Consider the following 20,487-nt stretch of genomic DNA (forward strand, 5'->3'; position numbering starts at 1 on the left):
ATTTAAAATCTTTAAAAATGAAAAAATTCAACAGTTCTTTTCCTCCTGGCTGCAAGGATACTGAAGCCTGCAAGGCAAGACACTGCTGTTGTGTTTGGCCAGTAGCCAGCCAGACAAGCAGTAAGACCAGTGGGCATGTAAACATTTTGTATGCATCTCAATAGAAAGTTTACTTCAAAGCTGAATTCTGAAAACAAAGATTCAAATACGGATTTTCTCCCCTTTTTTCTTCTTTTTTAAAGCCTATGCAGGTAATACTTTGTGCCAGTGAAACTAGCTGGATTAATAGCCGTGGAGCCTGAAGTCTTGAGTTCTGTTACACAGAATAGATATGAGGAATATGAGCTTTCTCTACCCAGTTCGCTACTGTGCTTCCATCTCAATTTAGAAAGACCACACCTGGGGACACAGGGAAGCTCATTTTTCCATAGCGTCTAAGAGCTTGCCAGCACCAGCAAGTTGTGATAGTCTGTTGAGAAGAGGCCATCTCTTTGTTGTGTCTGGACTATGATCAGTAGCTCATTTTGACTTAGGACTTTGAACAGCCTTTAAAGAGGGAGCAATTCGTATTCACTATAAAACAGAAAATCTCAAATTCTCAGCCAGAGGTTGTTTTTTCTGAGGTAACTGGAAGGAAGTTCACTAGTGTAAGTTATTGCAGCACAGTAGTGCAGCACAGAGATGCTCTTACTCCTGTAAATGTGCTGGATCAGGTATTAGAAGCTACATCACCCCTTTGAAATGGGGGTGAAGTGGGAGATTCCTGTCATAGTTTCCAGCATAGCTACGCTGCTGCTGGCACCCAAACCAGTTCATTTAGGGCTATCTCAGATGTCTCTCCTGTGTTGCGTTATTTGGTGCCCCTGTGCCTACACTTTCTTCCCTTAGCCATGGATCCTCAAGACGCCAGTCGTCAGAGTGGAAATAACTTAAGCCCATAAAACATAGTTAACCTTTTCTCAGACAAGAAAGTTCTGACCCTTAATGGGCCAAACAGTCAATGACATTTACGGGAATGCTGGGGGAAAGAGACTAACAGGTTTGGTTTCTGCTTGAACTCACCAGCATGAATATGGGCATCTCCGGCTATAGCTGCAGCAGTAAAATTGCCATTCACGGTCAAGCACAGATGGAAAATACTGACTCTGGAAACCGGCCACCAGCCCATTGTTTGAGCAGGTCTGATACCTAAGAAAAAGGAGAAAGAACAGAACACGATAAGGAAAACATGATGTTAGATTCCCTGACAGTTTCAAGTGCTTTCTAAAACAACATTAGAAATTTTGGTTCAGGGAGGATGTTAAGGGTTTAGCTCTGTATAGAGAACCACTGTTCTGTTACTATATATTGAGTAATCATTTTGTGTAAGAAAGCAGCAGTAGTTAACTACTAATGCCTTAGCATTTGTGTAGCACTTTACATTTTCAAAACACTGTACAAACTGTTTTTAATCATTTAACCATTCCAGTATGCCAATAAAGTAAAGAAATTGCTCTGATTTGCTGTTCTCAAGTTTTTACAAGTTGTGAGACTGACTTCCAAATAGTCCATTAATGCCTTTATCATTGACTGTTGGTATTTGGACAGTTGGCATTCACTGGAGTCACTTTTTTAACAGTTTCTCTACAAACAAAAAACTTTTTATGTGAGAAGTTCAGCATTTTTTTTTCTCTTCTTTCTTTCTTTCTTTCTTTCCTTCTTTCTTTCTTTCTTTCTTAATCACCACGCAGGAGAAGGCACTCTTAACAGAAAACATTATAAACTTGTGAAGAAATCATGATTTGCTAATACTCTTTCACATGAGGAAAATTGAGACCCAGATTTTATGAAATTATATGACTCATAAATTTTGTGACTGGATTTTCAAAAGGCAGATCTGCTTCTTCATGTTTTCTGTGTACTGGAGAGTTATGTCATACAAATATATCAGCTCCTTCAAGTAGAATATATGTATATTCTCTAAGCATGCGATATATGCTTCTCTCTCTGCACACCCTTCAAGCAGCTGGTCACTGATACCCAAATTAATTCAAGCAGTAATCAGAGTTTGGATAGCTTGCTTCTTTGAGACAAAAGACCAGGAGAGCATGAAAACAGACAGCACATTCTCTCAGCTGTGGAGCACCCATTCATTTAAGCATCCTCCCAGCCTCATTGTCTCCTCACTGGAGAAAATTACAGGAAATCAGTTTCTTCCATGTCCTTTCTCCCTTCCTTTGTCAAGGAGAACTGGCAGCCTAGAGCTCTAGCAAACCTTCCTTGTGATATTAAATACATTGATATATCCAAGAGACACTTCAGAAAGAAGTAACTTTATGATTAAAAAATATCAAAAATGTTGCTTTAGTTTCATTAAATGACTTCATAGTTTATTTTAATGGTTCTGACATTCCCCGAAGGGGAAACACATCATCTAACAGAGTTTGGCTTTAGGAAAGTCATTCACTCGTGCATACAGGTGGTGGTGCTGGCAAGGTGTGAGGCACAAGCACTTGATGCAAAAGCTGAAAACCTGACCAATTGTGACCCATGCAGGGATGAATTCCTCTGCCTAACTTTAGGCTTCCAGCTTTGAACCACGGGTCTCTTCTCTTCTGTATGTCTCTTCCACAATGTTCTGTTGTTCAGACAAGTTTATTTACATTTATTTGCATCCCCACATCTCCCACATTGCTGGGGCCACACGTCCTTGCTGTGCTTTGCAAGAGGCTTTCAAGGCCCTTCAGAGTTAAGCAGTGGTGGGGACTCTGAGTTGCTATGGTATCACACAGAGTAAGGCAGTTTGGCTTGCACTCAGAGGATTTCAGCAGGACTTTGATAGGAAGTTGCTCTGTTTTTTTGGCACGTAGGCCACAGGAACATATGGCTAAGACTCTCTGTAAACATATTGGATAGCTTCAGATGATTGGTGTTATCCTGATGGAAGGAAGGTAGATACACAGAAATATAGGGAATGGTTGTACCTGTTGCAAAATGGGCACTTTTCTGTATTCTGTATTCTGTGTAAGGTAGAAACAAACCTGTGTCTCTACCTTCTGCCTCTCCCCCTTCCCAGTTATGTGCATTCCCACTGCTCAAGTCCTTGTGCCCCCGGGAGTTTTTCTAGCTCTTTTGCATAGCTACAATAACAGGAGCATTTCCTTCCCACTTTTCTCTTGCACTTCCTCTCAGAGGCTTTTGCACTGCAGTTTCCTATCCCCGCTCACTAGCATCTGCCCGTACGTATCTTTGGGCAAGGTTCTTCTTCCTCCTTTTCTCTCCTCACCTGCTCACATTCAAACTGGAAAGTCCTGCCTTCTTTCTTCCTCTCTTTCCCCCGTAACTGTTTTTTTGTTATCTTGACACCTCTACTAATACACTCCGACTCAGAGGGAAAGACTCATTTTGAGAAAAAAATCAGAGGTGGACGCTTCTCTTTATAGTGAATTGAATAAAATCCAGCAAATATAATACTCCTTTGTTTACATGCACACATATTTGTGCACCAAACTTTGGAAAGTTTATTTTTTATCCCAAGTCAGTTTGGAGCCTATCATAGAAACTTTGTTTTAAAAAATAGTATATACTTTTGGAGCCTCCTTAAAAAATGAGTTTCTTATATGGAGAGTATAGCTAGAAATAAGTCATGTCTTATAACGATATTGCCATTTTATTTTAAAAACATCAAAGAAAAATCTGAAATATTCTTTTAAGCTAATGTCCGCTTCTCCCTGCCTACCTCTGTCTCATATGCATTAAGCCCTGCCATCTGGTTTGCAAGCTATATGTTGGGTTCCGTGAAAGGAAGGTAATGTTGAAATTGAAGTACTTTACATTAGCTTGAGAAATTGAAGTACTATACTTTAGCTTTGAGAGAATACAAGTTAACTTTTCTTTTTATCTTTCTAATTTTCAAGTCAAATCCAAATATCCCTCCAAAAATGAAGAGAGAGACACTCTCAGAAATTGGAGTACTTATTTGTGAGTTCATGTGAAGTCTCTTCTCTTTCCTTCCTCCAGCTGGCCTCTTTTCTGCAAGCAGAAAGTAATTCTTCAAGGGTAACAAACATCCCCCCCCAAACTTTTTTAGACAGATGCTTTGAACACTAATCTGAAAACGAGCCTAAATTTGTGAGAATTTTTTCCTTCCCTTTTGAATTCACTATTCCTGTCACAGCAAATCCTGCAAACCTGTATGGTGAGTAAAATCCAGCAATTCAGGACCTTTGATTATAGCCAAGTCAAAAAATTGCCTTTTTTTGCCAGACCCTGTCTGTAGCAGTATTGTTGTAAAAGGTAATTCAGAATTCAGAAGTATGGCACTGTTTCCCCTCGCTACTGAAAGCCTGGCATTGCTAAGAGGAGAGGAAGATACCTTTTAGAAGGTGAGTGTAGATGAGCATGAGAAACCAGCTGGGACTGTGTGCATTTAAAGTTGGCTATGGACAGATTGTTTTCTTCTATTTGACTCAGACTTTGATGCCTCAAGAGCTGTGCTTTGAATCTGGTACTGGGAGATGGGGACGTGAGCTGTCTGGTAGATGGAGGAGCTGAAAGATTCATGGTGATGAGGGTCAGGTGCTGGTGAATGGAAAGTTGTCCTTCCCTTCTTTCATTTCCATCTTTGGAGCATGATTCTCTGGGACCCCAGAAGTCCTTTACACCACTCTGGTACCATATAGAAAATAATGCTGTATGCAGACATCTGCATGTACATCAGTCACAGTCTTAAAGCTGAAGGTTTTGTGTATTTTTAGGAAGGTATGTGTTTTGCAGTACATGCTATCATCTGCTTTATTTTTTTTGGAACTCAAAGTAATTCTGGCTATTTGATTAAAAAGTCATGTCTTTTTTTTTTTTTTTGCTTTGTTGTAAATGACTGCAGGGTTTCATAAAGTAACCTACACAGCCTGATTCTGTCTGGGAGGAGTTGTATACAGCAAGTGAAAAGGGTATGGTAGCTGAGACTTTCCACAGCCTGCTGCAATTGCTATGAAAAGCACAGGACTTCACCAGATCTTCTTCTGAGCTGGTTAATAGTTATGTCCTTTGTACAGCTGAATTCTGTCATGGCGAGCCACCAAAGGGTGCATCTATGCTAGCATTTTACTTCAGATCAGAAATGCACTTTCAAAGTAAATCATCCTTGTTTACCAATTTTTGGGTCACAAGGTAGAATGATCTTGGAGCAGGCAAGCTGGATTTCTTTTGGATGAAACTTAACTGGAAGATGCACTCCACAGCTTGCCTTGTGCATCCCAGTCGCTGATGGGCATTTAGTCCATGCGACCAGACTAGAGCTGGTTTGAAGTAAACGACTCAAAATGCTTATTTGTTTTATGGTCATCTGAACAAACTGTTTCACCCTACACACCCACTTCAGTTTTGCCACATTTTTTGCAAATGTTGATGTAGCCTCAGAGACTAAGTGTATATCTCCTTGACTCAACAACTGCCTGCCAGACTCAACATAATATTGCTTACAGCAGTGCTGGTGTTTTGAACAGTAGCAACAGTTTTGGTGTCACTTCACAATTATGCCTGTATATCCTCTTTGTTCTGTGTTAAGACAGTGCCCTGGGGTGTTGTGCCCCACCTAATGCTGGTGCTGCGCTGTAACCCGTCCTTCAGGCCTTCTGTCCCTCACGTCTGCTAGGGATTAGCCTGAGCAGTGTATCCTCTTGAGCCCAACCCAGAGAGGAAGCCTGTTCGCTACAGATCATCTCAGGCAGGCCTAAGTTGAGCTGCAGTGGCCAATGCTTTCTGAGCCTGCATTGAACCATACCACGTGGACTAAGCAGGTAGCCCTTACGGTAGCTCCGGGAATGCCACGTGCAGAGTCTGATGCACAGCTCAGCTGACACAAGGCCATGCTGCATTAAGGGCAATTTGTTCCTTATAACAGGGTCACCTGACGGTGTCATTCTCCACACTTCCAAAAATCCCACTGTTTAGTAATAGAGTTGATGGCTTCTATAAAAACTGTATCATTAATTGCTTTAAAGCTGCCTCTCTAGGGCCTGTCAGAGCAGAACAGATCTGCATTTTATGGAGCTATGTCAGACATGACAAACTAGCCCAGGAGAAATTATGTTGCATTCTTAATCATCTGCAGTCCTTCCTGGAGTGCCCGTGGAGAGAGGTGGCCTAACCTCACTCAGCGTGTAGGAGCACGGCCAGAAGGGGAGAGGCATTTCTTAATGAGATGTTAGGCACATTGATTTCCAAAAGTGTTGCTTCACCAAAGCCTATTATTTTCAATATCCAAGACTTAATTTCCTTTTGGTAATGGAGGGGAGGCCTCGTCCTGCTGCCCTGTGTTATTTTTGTAGGGTGTCCTTCCTCCGTGGAATTGTTCATTGCATGATGGCAGCTAATGTAAAGGTCAGTTTGTGATGGGTGAGTGAGGAGGAGAGGCTCAGGCCACTTGGCTCAGGCCACTTGAAACACTGACAGTCAGACTAAGGAAACTTCTTCGCCATTTTTGGTTAGGCCATGCTGATCTCTAACGGCCACTTCTACAAAGAGACTTTACTGTCCATTCTGGGGTGGTGAGGCACATGTTCGTGCGCTTCCACATGGCCAAAGGCAATCTTGCTGTCATCTTCCATTGTCTTTTTCTTTCTCTCGTAAGACCCAGATAATCATGAAGGGACTATCAATGACTTTTGTTTCTCCTCTCTGCCCAAAGGGAACGCAAGATCCTAATCCTCCAATTCATTTCTCTCTGAAAGTTGCTGATGAGTCCTCCCTATCCACATAAAAATCCTTCTTCTGAGAAAATACTCCCACTGGGCTCAGTCCACTGCAGCTGTGTTAAAACCTTGTGGCACTGTCCCTTTAATATAATTGTAGGACTGTGAAGAAAATTAACTTGCTTATGTAGATAGCACAAATGGGAACATTTTTAAAGGGCAGCTTGATTATCAGGTTTGGATAGCACAGCCTCAGATTTGAGACTTGGGATTGGTCAGAGATTCAGAACAAAAACAGTCCTTTGCAGATGTACTGGGATGTGCTGCCAACATCTGAACAGGAGGCTCCTACAGACATTTCCTTCCTTTGCTCATGAGTCTGTCTTTGCACTTGCTTATGGGAAATGGGATTGTGCGTCTACTTGAAGGATCTGAGTCTGTGTGTTTGTATAAAGAGAAGACAAAAGAGAGTGGGAATGGGAGTGGGGTGGGAGAATCTAGTCATCTGTTTTTTTCTAAGTCCCATCCAAACACTTTCTCAAAAGTTTAAACAAGGAAAAGAGGCAGCAAACATGCATTAACATGCATCTAGCACTTTGCTAGAAACGTTTCTATTTTATACCTTATGAATAACTGGGAGTATAGTGGGGATATGGCAAGGTTCCATCTATATTATGTGATGAGGGGTATAAAACAAGCAATTCCTCCTGGAAAGAAAACTTGTTTGTCTTTGACTTGCAAGCTTTTGTTTATTTGTCTGTTTAATCCCTGTCCTCTGATATAATCACTTTCAGGCAAGAAAAATAGTTTTTCTTAAATACCTCTTTCAAAGATTGGTCTGTAGAGACAACTTTATAGTATCCAGCGAAGATAGGAAGCACAGCCTCACCAGAAATTGCTCAAACCTTACCTTTTCTTAGGGGGTGGAATTTTTACCAAAGGTCAAACTTCCGCCAGTACAACTAGAGCTGAAAACATAGGCTTTATTCTGTCTGAAAAGGCATGATTCCTTACGCTGCCACATCAGATAGCTAGAAGGGATGTTCAGAACCTGGGGATGTCCTGAAGACTTCTCCCTGCTCCAGACATGAGGATTTCCAAACTGTTCAGGAACAGGTTCTCCTTCCTCATAAGAGGGCAATACTCAGGAGAGTCACTAGGACCAGAGTAAAAATGGCTGGGACAGATTCAACAAAACCTTCATACATATACTTAACTTTAAACATATTCACTGGTTTATTGAGCCAAGAAGGCACCAGTGATCACCTAATCCAATCTCTTGCCAAAATTTCCCCTGTGAGTGTTATATCATGTTCACAGGTTTCCCATGTCCATTCAGCAAAACCATAAGAACATGCTGTCTTCAGTAGTGCATGTGCACATATGCTTAACTTCAGGGATGTGCTTATTTAGCATAGCACTTACAGTGAGATGTATTCTGAAATGCCAGTAGGTAATTTTAGGCAGTTTAATCAACAACTGTCATAGCTGATTGGTCTTCCCAAATCTACTTGTGGAGAGAGGTGGGGTGTCCACAAAGGCATTTTTTAGAGTACCTGTTTCTCTCCACTGACTCCAAAGGGGAACACTTTGATTAGGTGCCTAATGTTGATCTGTGTCATTGCCCTCTTTCTGTTGAATCATTTTTTCATATCCCTAAGATGCAAAATCTTAAGTGCTTAATCCTAGAAGACCATATAATAGCCAGTGTTAGTGTGGGAAGCAAACTTACCTAAACCAGCTCTGTAGTGGCCCCCTCCTGCCCTGCACTCTCCCTGTGCTCCCCACAGCCAGTTCTGCCATTTTCCCCTTAGCGCTAATGGCCAAAGAAAAGAATGGGTTGGAGAGTCTTTCCTCTCTCTGCTTATATTCCTTCTCAGTTTCTCTCTAAAGCTTTTCTTGGTTTGTTGTCTTTTCTAAGGAAACGTCTCTTGGATTTGTCTCTGTTATGCAGCTGCACAACGCTTAGGAATGGTGATTTGTGAAATGGCACAAACGCCATTTGTCAGAGATCATTTTTTGGTATTTCTGCCAGACTAGAGTTTCTGGGACATGCCTAAGAAACTGGAGGGAGTTCAGAGGAGAGCTGCACGTACAAACAGCACTTGCTTAGAAGCTTTGCCATGTAAAACCGCCAAAGGAGGGCGAGAAGAACGGAGACATGTTCAACTTGAACAGAAAGCACCATGAGGGTGCAGGGGTGAGGGAAAGGCATAGCTGCTGCCTATTAATAAGTTAAAGGGACTTTGCAAAGAATGTAGGGTACTTGTTCCCATTACTCAGTGAAGCTAAGGCAAGGAATAAAAAGCCTCAATTACAGCAGGGGAATTGTAGGTTACATTTTAAGGAAAACTTTGTGGCTTTGTGATTATTTGCAGAACAAGCCGTGGAATCTCCCCGGATGTGATGTGCAGGGTGAGACAAAATTCCCTGCAAGGCAGAGTTGAAGAAGAAATAATACAGTCCATCATATCCGGATGGAGACTGGGCTGGATAGTCCAGCAGAGTGCAGTCTCAGCTGACGTGAGTGTAATGTGTTGCTCGCAAAGAGATTGGTTAGTCAGGAGATCAGAAGGAAAAGAGAGGTGACCAAACAGCAATACAGATCATGACTTGTATTTGTGGTCCTGCCTACTCTCTTGAGATCTCTCTTGAGGATCTCTCCTGAGATCCTTGTGGATGTCTCTTGAGAACTGTGGACAGCCTCCAAACAGCACTGAGAGGAGTAGGGACAAGACAAGGGAAAGAGGTGCAGGCAAAGAGAAGTAATTTAAATACTGCCAAGAGAGAAGGTGTGGGATTGTCAAAGGTACCACAGGCTACATCTGTGCCGTTGCATTAATTTGAAGCTTGATCTTGCCCTCAGCCACCTGAGTGGGCTACCTGTGGGCCCACACTTTCACTGCGGTCCAGATGAGCCCGCTGGGTTCTCCAACGGCAGCATTTGGGCACAGTGAGGAGTGCACTGGCTTGCAGTAAGCCTCCCGTGTGAAGCACCACAGATGCAACCTGCTCAGCCCTGTGGTACAGAAAACTGCAGAGTACAACAAGCCACATCTAGCTAGGAAGTGCAAAAAAACCTAGCTAACTAAGAGCACACATTCACCTTTTTTCCTAAGTGGCTCCCATTCCCAAATCACTTTGGTGTATTTGACACCTCCAATTGAAATAGAAGAAGAAGGAAAGAGTTCTGCGAAGAGAAGACAGATAGATGTAAAAGTGTTGGACTGCAAAGGTCATACAGGGAAAAAATAACTAAAATAACTCCAAAAGCTAGGAAAGAGAGTTAAACAGAATAATACGTTAAAGAGGGATTGGAAAGAAATATATGTGGTAGAAAAGATAGGGCTGAGAGAAAGGCAATAGGTAAAAATACAGGCAAGAAGGAGGACAAAGTGAAAAGATTTTTAAGAAATGAAAGAAATGAGATTCAGATAATATGCTGAGTATCTAATCATGCTAAACATATGGAGCCTGATGATGAATATGGCTCCATGGTTCAGATAGCAGAAGAAAACATTTTGTATAGACTTACACAGTATCCTGTTTGTAAGAAGTGAACTTGAGCAATTACTGCCAGGGGTTTTCAGAAGGAGAATGATATTTTTACTTTGAACAACAGAAAGGTCTCATTTGAAATTATTATGCAATAAATATAAATTGCATTAGTAATATGAAAAATGAAGAGGTAATGCAGTATTACCACAATGTCTTCTTTTCTTTCTGCCTGTCTGCCCTCCTCCTTTCTTTTAGTCTTATTCCAAAATGAAGTATTGGGTCAATCTTTTTTTCCTTAGCAGTTGCATCAGCCATAGAAATGTATTACATGGTAAATGAAAGAGTATGAATAATTCAGAACAAAATTTTGAACCATTTAAAAAGCAGAGGCTTCACATTTCATTTTTAACCTGTTCCCATATAATGTGAAATCTACAAAAATTACATTCAAAATTTTGGAGCAAAACCATTTAAAATATTTGAAAATATTCTTCATTCATTTCACTGTGTCCAAGGAGTATTTCATACAGTTTTCCAAACGTGTGTTTTAAATTTCATGAAAAAATCAGAAGAAAACTAAATATTGGGGTTATATACTGCCTAAATGTGAAACACCATACGTATTTTCATAAAATATTATGGCCATAAAATGTGATCACCTTTTGCCTCTAAGCTTGATAGAAAATGGAATGTTATAGTCAACCAAAACTGACCATATTAGGGAATTTACATGATCTTTTTCTATCATTGTCATGCATATATACACTACCATCATCACTCATGAGTGTGAATTTTTGGCTCCTTAATACCAGCGTGACTAGAAAGCAGCCTTTGACTGGACCTGAGCCAAAAAGCTTAGCAACCAAAACACAAAGAGAAAAGCCAGTGCAATACTGAGAAGAAATTTTTCCTAGTGATAAAAGCAGGAGTTCAGAGTCAGGACTTTGAGGGTTTGTTCCCCAGTTTAGTCACTGATTCAATGTGTGGCCTTTCAGGAGTGACTTTATCCTTTCCTTCTTAAAGGTTCATGCCTCATTGTCCTCATTTGCAAAATGGCAAGGGCAAAACTGAGCCACTTTGCAGCTGAGGCTGTGAGTGATCAAACAGCACAGCATCTGTAAAGCATGTTGAGACCCTCCAGTAAGAAAGTGCTACAGAGAAGGCAAATAGCGTTCTGATCACCTCCCATGCATGCAGCATCTTTAATGAGCCTAAGGCAGTCATTCAGGGTAGCTAAGCAGATGGTTATGGTAGCATTAATATGCATTTGCATTGCTGTCACCACAGTATTAGCATACGCATTACACCTCGGGTATCGCGGCTGCACCACCGGCAGATGGTTTGGGGTATCCTACCATTCGGTTCCTGCCCTGTTGATCTCTTCCCACCAGCACTCAGTCGGCTCGCCGAGGCTCTGGGCCACTGGCATGCACGCGTAGTTCCACAGCCTGTCGGAGCCCTCCTTCTTGCTGAAAACGCTCCTGACAGCCACAATCACCTGCCCGTGCGGGCACTGGAAGTTGAAGCCCTGCCGGTACACGTTGACCCATTCATCGTTATCTCCGTAGTTATAGGGGCCATAGTAGTAGTCACCATACTGGCCCCACACCACTGTCACCAAAGGCAGGAACACACAGAGAAGGGCAAGGTCCATATTGACGATGCTTCTGGCTTTGAAATGCTCCACCAGTTTGTTGGGCTGGCCCTTTTATATCGCCTCTAACATTTGGCTTCCAGATGTTATGCTTCCAGATCCAAGTGCAATGTGTCATTGCTTAGCAAACCTTCTCTGAGTTACAGACACATCCAATTACTTTTAAGGTGGAATTCTGCAAGTACAGTAACTCTGCAGGCCATAAGAATGAGGGTTTCCCACAACCACAAGTCATCTATGATCCCTTGCTGTAGAGCTACTGTATAGAACAAGATATACATTGTAATGCATGTCACAGACATCCCACTTGTGCCCTCAAGAGAGCAGTTCAGTTTGCAAACTACTTTATTTGAAATTAAAGTTCTCTGAAGTTGCCATTTCCCATCATTAGTAACATCCGACAAAATGTGATCATGCCCCCACCCTGCCACTTTTTCCTTAAATATGAATGAAATGATTCTGTCAGTTCCTAGAAAGATGGAAATCGGACAAAGTGGGGGAATTCACTACTCTCATTGTAAAAAATCCTTTAGACATTTTGGCTTGATTTGGTTGCAGGGGGAGTGGAGCTCCAAATGACCCGGAATCCAATGTTTTGGCTTGGCATGGAAACAGCCCACACTGAGAAGCAGGGCACCAGCTTGCTCCATACAAAACTGATTTTGCTATGACTGGGTGTAAAACTGTGGACTCAGCAGATATTTTTATGTGAGAGCTTGCACATAAGCAAGTTACAGTGAGAAAAACTTTGTGTGTTACTATCGCCCGTTGAACATTTTTGAGCAAGGCCCTTTAAACTACTTTACATTTATCATGGAGCTGCAACTGGGAAACAGCTATGCTACAGGTTCACAGCCTGGCTTACCACTTGGAAATGTATTTGTATAGCATATCCTCAGATCATTTCTTTATCAGGCAACCATCCTATTCAGGAGAGTGTTGAAGGGTGCATTTTATTTAACTGTATATGTCAATCCTGTAGGAAAGTATGGGACTTGAGGATGTTTTATTAAGTAATGTGCTTAAACTTTCCTTATTCAGAGTCCAAAGTCAGTGTAACATATTCCGTATACACGTATGTTGCCTATGCTGTGTTACTAGTGAAATATGTAACCCTTGGAATGGCTCCAGATTCAGATCCAATCTCTTCCAGTGAAATAAACTTGAAGGATCCAGAGGTCTTTTTCTTGCTGCAGATTTCTCTTCTACCCTTTTTGCTATCCCTCTCCTCCATTTTGGCCATGTGCAAAAATTTACATTTGAATCTTTATTCTGCTTCTGATATTATCAGAAAGATGATCTGTAATGGATAACAGAGTGGACTTGCTCCAAATAGCAGCACTTCTCTAGGGAGCTCCAAACCCATCATGTCTGGGTCATTGCTTCATTGCTTTGCAGGAGCATAAGTGTCCCAGGAGGCAGGCACCTTTCCTAACCAGCCCCAAAACTTGGAAGCTGCCTGTGGGAAGCATGTCCTTCAGCCTTGTCAGCTAGGCTTTATGAATGTAATGTGCCTTTTTGCTTTTTTTGTAGCAGAGCCTTGTTTCACAGGACCAGAAACAGGGTTGAGCTCTTTGCCAAGAGCAGAGTGCAGTGATGACCTAAGTCGTCCACGCTCACAGTAAGTGCAGATCCATATGAATCTGGGCAGCTGAGAGCTGCTGATGTAGCTCAGCACCTCACCTCCAGCTGCAGCAGGAGCAGGTGCCCAGGGGAGGAGGATACAGAGACAGCACAAAACAGACCTTTCCCTGCTGCCGCTCTCCTCTAGATCTTTGGTGACAGTGGGGGACACAGGTAGCCAAAGTCTAAAGAGAGAGGAAATGGGAGATTAAAAAAAACATGGTGTTCCCAAGGGCATCAGAGTGCAGACTTGAACTGCATGATCTCACATAAATTTTTCAGCTAACTTAATAGCGTACATTTTTTCCCGCCTTGTATCCTCAGACACGTAGTCAACATCTGGGAGCACCATACACTGCTCTCTATGCCTGAGAGGCATTCTGGAAGTCATTTTAGCAGGAAGTACCACATTACCATATATACAGTCTTCTCCTCACATAACCCTTACCCTGTCATAAACACCATTCCTTGGAAAGTACTCAAGTAACCCACACAAAATCAGGGGCAAGAGGGGATGTGAAGTAGGAGGAGGGTACTACAGTGGGTAGGGGACAATCTTCCCCTGCCTACCTTTGATGTGTGTGAAGCTTTGAGGCGTCTGTTGACATTATTCCTACATATGCCTGATCCCAATTAGTGGATAGGGTGGCACTTCCATGCTATGCTGTGATCAAGAAATAGCTTGGGTGAAAAACTTGCATAGGGAAGATAGTGAACACGAGATCTGGAACCACAACTCTCCCATAGCAATCACGGCACTGTAGACATATTCTGATCAGGGACAACCTGAAAAGCTACAGTTCTGCATTTTCAGCTCCAGTGCTTTCAGGGAACTTTTAATAATTTCATACATCATTCTGATTCTGAATAAAAACAAGAGAGATCAGAATTTCTTACAGAAGAGACATGATGTTTTTCTGTCACCTTGGAGTGGAGTGGTATTTGGGAGTGGGGGGAACTGTGATATGAAAAGTCCTGTTAGGGGTTAAAAAAGGAAGAACTGTGTACCTCGTGAATTTACTTTCAGAGTAATGCTCTCTCAGCTCTGAAGTTCACAGCAACTTTGTTCATGGAGCAAAGCTGAGGCTACACGGGGCTTGTTTCCTTAACACTTTACACCACTGCTCCAACCCAAATAGTTCCATTGATGTTGCCAGTGCTGGGAGTTGCAAACTTATGTTTCCAGTGACTCACTGGCATGTTAACCAATATACTGAATTCTGCTCAGACCAGTCAAGTAAACATAGTAGTTCAAAGTGTGGTGGCAGCGGTTTGAAACAGCTTTGGGAGAGCTGCAAACTAGTCTGCCTGGCTGACAGCAGAGTGTGATTTGGGCAGCTTTGTGACTTCGGCTGGCTTCAGCTAGAATTTGCACTGGGAGAATAACTCAGAGATTTTGAAAAATCTGTCCCTCTCTCCGAAATGACTTGTCCCTTTGTTTAACTTGAAAAAGTCAGCAGCAGGTCTTGCACATTCAATCTTTAGAAGAGAGCAATAAAGTAGCAGAGTGTCAATAAAGTAGCAGAGAGGAAGTGCTAGGGCCAGCCTTTCGTTACCAGTTCCTTGCCATGAAATCCATACTGACTGGTTATTTCATTATCTCTCAGTTCGTAGAAATGCTGCATTTAATCCACATAAACAAGGATTTACTTTCTGTCTTGCCCAGTGGCGGTGGAGGAAAGTGATTATTCCGGTCTATTTGGCACTTGCAAGGCCACAAGTGGAGCACCGTGTCCAGTTTTGACCCCCCTGGTGCAAGAGAGCTATTGACATTGATACCTTGAAGCGAGTATAGCAGAGGGCTGCCGAGATGGCCGGGGCTGAAGTGCCCAGCGTACAAGGAGAGACTGGGTTTGCTCAGCTTGTAGATGAGAAGGCTAAGAGGGAGCCAGCTGCTGTCTTCAGCAGGAAGCAGGGCTGTAATGGGAGGTTATAGAGAAAGTGAAACCAGATTCGCCTTGGGGGGCCTCACAAAAAGTTGAGAGGCAACAGGCACAAGGTACAGCAGGGGAAATTCCTATTGGACCTGAGGAAAAATCTTCCTCGTGAGGGAGGTCAGAACAGGAGCCCAGAGGTGGTGTGGTTTCTCCATCCTTGGAGTTATTCAGAACGCAACAGGACAGGGCCCTGAGCAACCTGGTCTAACTTTGAAGTTAGCCCTGCGTTGAGCAAGGAGTTGGACTAGAGACCTTCGAGGAGAAATCCCTTCCAACCTGAATTACTTTGTGATTCCCTCCTGCTGCAGGTACTGTATGCTGCATTACTTTAAGATGCTCCTTCATGGCACTGTGGGCATTATTAGTGCCTTGGAGCCATTTAGGAAAAATGCAGTAGTATTCTTTTACCATGCCACATTGCAACCATGAAATGCAGAAGACTGCAGTGCTTTGAACTAAAATTATGGATGCAGTACTGTTATTCAAAAGAATAACATTAACCAGCTTGATGGGTTTTATTTTAGCACCCAACCTCTATGCTAAAGTAGGGGAAAGGAGGGGAAAGGTTTTTTTTTATCATTTGGCAAACACAGGGACGCTAGAGCTGCAACAAGAATAGCAAGGGTTCAGATTTGATCAGCAGCAGGTACAATCAGGCCATGTTTCTACAAAGCTGTGTTGCATGAAAGTAGTGCCATCTGGTTTTAGTGGAGCAGCATTTCTGTCTTGCTAAAGGTCCTCCAGCTACAAAGGTCTGACTCATGGATGACCTGTTTTTTTCCCTATTCTGAGGGCAGAAAGGGCATATAAGGGTGTTATCTCACAGCATTTCATCCTTCTGGTGCACGAGAATAATTCTATTCCATATGACTCAGGACTGTAGCCAGAAGTGAAGCACTGCATTTAGTGCTGGTGAAGGGAGCTGAATGTGTAGTGCCTGAATCCTGAAGGCCTTTGGACACAAAATAGGTATGGCAGAAGCAGCAGCAGCAATATTCTGTCTGCTTCCAAGCTAATGCAACCCCATCATGGCATCTCACAGTGAGAAGAAAATGTTTTTCATGTCAATTCAGTGCCTCAGTGAGGTCACACATTTTGAACATATTTTCCATATTTTATTACACATTGTCTCAGAGTGATGCTGGAAGCTCTGATAAAGCAGAAGAGCTTGGATGAGTCAGGGAGGCTATATGATCTGGGAGCTCCAAATTGAACTCAGTCGCTAATTCCTTTTCCATGCAATCTTTGCAGCATGACATTTTTTTCTTATAAGCTTCCTGCGTTGTCAGTTTTCATAAAGGTATGAGGATTTGGGGTGCCTTGTTATGTTTTTGCAAGAAGGTTATAGATACCTTGCTAATGTGGGGAAAGATGAAACTGCTAGAAAGTTGTGCTTCACAAGGGACAGAGATATATCCTTGTCAATGTTTTAGCTCAGAGCTATCACCTTCTATCAGAATAATACATATGGTGAAGGCTGGAGTCCATTTGTCAAAGCTTCCTACTCTTAATGATACTCTTTCCTAGTGCCTTTCATTTGATGTTTTCAAACTACTTTGATTAAGTCCAGTTGCCTTCCTGAAAAGTAGGAAAGCTTTTTTATTCTTATGTTACGTGATAGATCCAGTGATCCACCTAGTGTTAGACAGTACGTTGGGGCTAGAAACAATTTAAAACTCCAGAATCTAGACTTTCAGCATCGTATTCTAGCCATGGGAAAACACACCTTTTCCAAATGCATCCTTCCACTGTCCTTCCTGTTACTTCCCGGCAGAGACACTGTTTCAGCTTCCACTTTGCATAGCTCTTTCTTTGTAAAAGGGATGCTATTACTTTAGATCTTGTGATATTTGAGGATATTGCAGAGCCGTTTCCCCTTTGGAAACAGCTGTAGAAAATTCTGATATGATACCACCTAGAATATTGCTGTGGAGAAAGAAAGTGCTATCCACAATGCTCTTTTTCCAAGGTAATCATAAGCCCTTTGTACTACTTTTGTGATAGGTTTCTGCCTAAATGCATAGTATTCAGTCAAAGGTGTAGTAACAGAAACAAGCAGGAAATGCAAAACTTAAGACATAGATCAGTGTGTCTGAGGAAATGAGAAGGCAGATGGACTAGCAAGCATTAGTGAAAAACAAGAGAATTGAATTTTCCTCATCTAGGAAATGAACTAGAGGCCAGGATAAATTTTTCCATCTGCAACTTCAAAATATAACAAAATATTTTAAAAACATACTTTTCAAGTAAGCAGTAAACAACTATTTCATTGATTGATCATCGTTCCTAGATCAGACTGCCCCAGAAAATTGGGTATAAGGGTGATGTTCGCAAACCTTTGCTCACACAGAGCTTTGAAGGGAGGGCGCATGGGAAAGGCGGATAGAGGAAAAGAGCTAGATTGTGTCAGGAGAGACTTCCTTATCCCCTGCAGGATTTGGGTAGGCATCCTAGAATGGCTGCACAGAATATTCTGCCGTTCAGCTAAGTAACACAGGATACTATTATCATTTAGTACTGGCTTCCGTAGACCTCTCCCTGGAAATATGTTCAAATAGATTTTATAGGGGATATCTGACCCCAGTTCTGATAGAGCTGTTCCTCGGATCTGGGCATGAGGAACTGTGTAACTTGACTATTGTATACATATAGTAAGAAGTCCTGAGCAGCTTATGAACAGAAAATGATGCATTATTTGTTCAAATCCAGTGATAGCAAAGAAGTTAGATGATTCCAGCTCTTTCACCTCCTGCATGCTTTAATCATGTCAGACCAGTGATATAATTACTTCTCCCACCCCCCAGCCATCAGGCTGTAAAAGTTGCCCTGTTCTAGTAACTCTTACCATTTGTGCTAATAATTTCTTTCCTAGAGTTGTTGCAAATTACAGAGCTGTTGCAATTACACTGACTCTTCCTGGATCATTACAATGAAGAAATCCAATCTGACAAGCGTTTACAGCTACAGTTTCAGATGTCAGGACAGGGCACAGTATTTTTCCAAGTACATGTCACTGCTAAAAGCTATGTGTTTTTTCCCCAGTATTCTTTGTTAGAGAGGTCTTTTCTTACTGTTGTTGCTGTTGTTGTTGTTACTATTTATTTTAGCATGTATGCCTAAAATCTATTACAAGTCTCTAGCTAAAGTCCTATATTAAGCTGTGTCAGAGAGGGTGCTGTGTCTGAAGGTGAAGATGCCAAAAGAAAAGAAAAAAAAGCCTTGAGCCTTCAGGAAATGGTAGCATTGATTCAGGGGAGAGACAGATGCTTCAATCTGAGTCAGTGCTGAGCCTCTTCACAGAATTAGAAGGCAGTGTTTTACTAGGACCTTTAATAAATGAACTGAGTAGCTAAATCCCCCTTTTCATCGAAGATCTCCACATCTTTTTTAATGTGAATGGTAGCTTTATATCTATTCTTTGGACTGAATTCAAGCTTGGCTCTCTCTGCTGTCTAAAAGTTGGTGATTCCAACTTTATGTAGCTGGAGAGCTTTCTCAGAAAAGCAGCAATCTCCAGATCATCGGAGACAGAACTGCTCTAAAACTTATATGGCTCCTTCAGAAAGAGATCTCTTTTCCAGTAGGCTTGTTGGATATTTGAATACAATTAGTACCAAACCTAAGCATAAGGAGTTTTGAATATATCTATGAAAATTAGCTTCTCTCCCTTCCAACTTGTTCAAGTTTGGTCTCAAAACATATGTGGCATCAGCTGATTTTTGAAGCATTGAGAAAGTCTATAGAAAAAGCAGTCAAAGTATATTTTGAGCCATTCTTCATATTTTGAGATAAAATGCAAAAGAAGCACAAGGCCATTTTCTTCATTTTTGTAAGTCTCGCACAAAGCCTGTTTCCGTTTATGGCTCAGTTACCTTTTCTTGCAGCTTAATCCATGAGAAACTTTTTAAAGAAGGCCATGGCAGCCAGCTGTAGCATTTTCAAAATCCATAGAGGCTTAATATGGGTCTGTGAGGGCTTAATATGGGTCACATTAACCCTAGGGCTTAATATGGGTCACAATTTTCCAGACATCCAACTGAAGCTGTCCAACTGAACAGAATTAAAAGATCAGTTAGCTGTGATTCTTATCATGGAAACAAACCTTCATGGATGGTGAACAAGTTTCTCCTTCCAGAATTCGGGTATCCTTTAAAAATTTCCATATGGCTTTCTCTAGCATATACCATGACCTACAGATCCTAACATCTCTGTGAATTGCCGGGGGGGAATCTGGACTAATCACTCTTAATAACTCTATGCAGACCCACAGGGTAAGGCTGAGGTCAGGGCTGGATTGATCTTTGATGTTAGAGTGGCAGTAGCTATAATTCCCTTACTGATTATGGGACTGAGACTGAGTCCAAACCAGATTTCTCTGTGCTAGATATGGGAGAGAGGGCTGAAAATGTGACTTCATTCACGAGTATCTCAGTTGTAAAATGATGCAAAGGGCCGTATCTCTGTGCAGTCTTTCATGCCAGAGCAAAATCAATGCTGGGTGGGAACAGTTGTAACTCATAGTGTTTAATACCATTTTTGCACTCTTTTTGCGCAGCCTTCTGTGTGTGGAATTAAAATCTAATAGTTCAGAATGAGCCTGTTTTAACAGTCACTGAAGCTGGGTGCTACCCTCCAGCCTATGTTATGTGGGAAATGAAAAGAGATGCTTAGCTGGTCCCATTTGGCCATATGCTTGGTGAATTTTGATAGCTGAAGTGACAGCAAATCCATTCAAATCCGGCTCCAGGCCCAGCTCCCATTTGCATTCTAGCCACTAGAATGATTTCTTTTTTCCTTAAATTTTCTGCCTTTCTGATACTGCAGGTGGGGGGGAAAGAGGGAGAGGGAATTTTGAAGAAGGGGCTTCTGCATTCTGGCACTATAATTCATTGCAATCTGACCTTGTGAATCTTCAGCCCAGCTCAGCCATCCACCGCTCCTCATGTGACTCTAACCCTGCGTTATAGTAATGAGCAACTGCCAGCCGCTGAGATGGAGAGTGGAAGTGAAAACCTCCCAGCATCATTCTGGCAGCTTAAAATCAACCCTGTTGCTTCAGACAGACTCTTCCCCAGCTCTTGGCCTAGCCAGCAGTTCGCTG

General features: G+C 42.1%; 1 protein-coding gene across 1 annotated transcript in view; it reads right to left on the reverse strand.

Annotated features, from left to right (window-relative positions):
- Window positions 1-11,845, reverse strand: part of DPT (dermatopontin) — a 29,918-nt gene extending 18,073 nt beyond the window's left edge. The window contains exons 1-2 of the mRNA XM_013950048.2: window positions 11,528-11,845; window positions 1,063-1,188 (exon numbers count right to left, since the gene is read on the reverse strand). Coding sequence (XP_013805502.1) covers window positions 1,063-1,188; window positions 11,528-11,826 — 425 coding nt within the window. The 5' untranslated portion in view covers window positions 11,827-11,845. The remainder of the gene's footprint in view (window positions 1-1,062; window positions 1,189-11,527) is intronic.
- Window positions 11,846-20,487: the final 8,642 nt, after the last annotated feature.

Source organism: Apteryx mantelli, chromosome 1 (genome assembly GCF_036417845.1).
Source record: "Apteryx mantelli isolate bAptMan1 chromosome 1, bAptMan1.hap1, whole genome shotgun sequence".
Taxonomy (NCBI): domain Eukaryota; kingdom Metazoa; phylum Chordata; class Aves; order Apterygiformes; family Apterygidae; genus Apteryx; species Apteryx mantelli.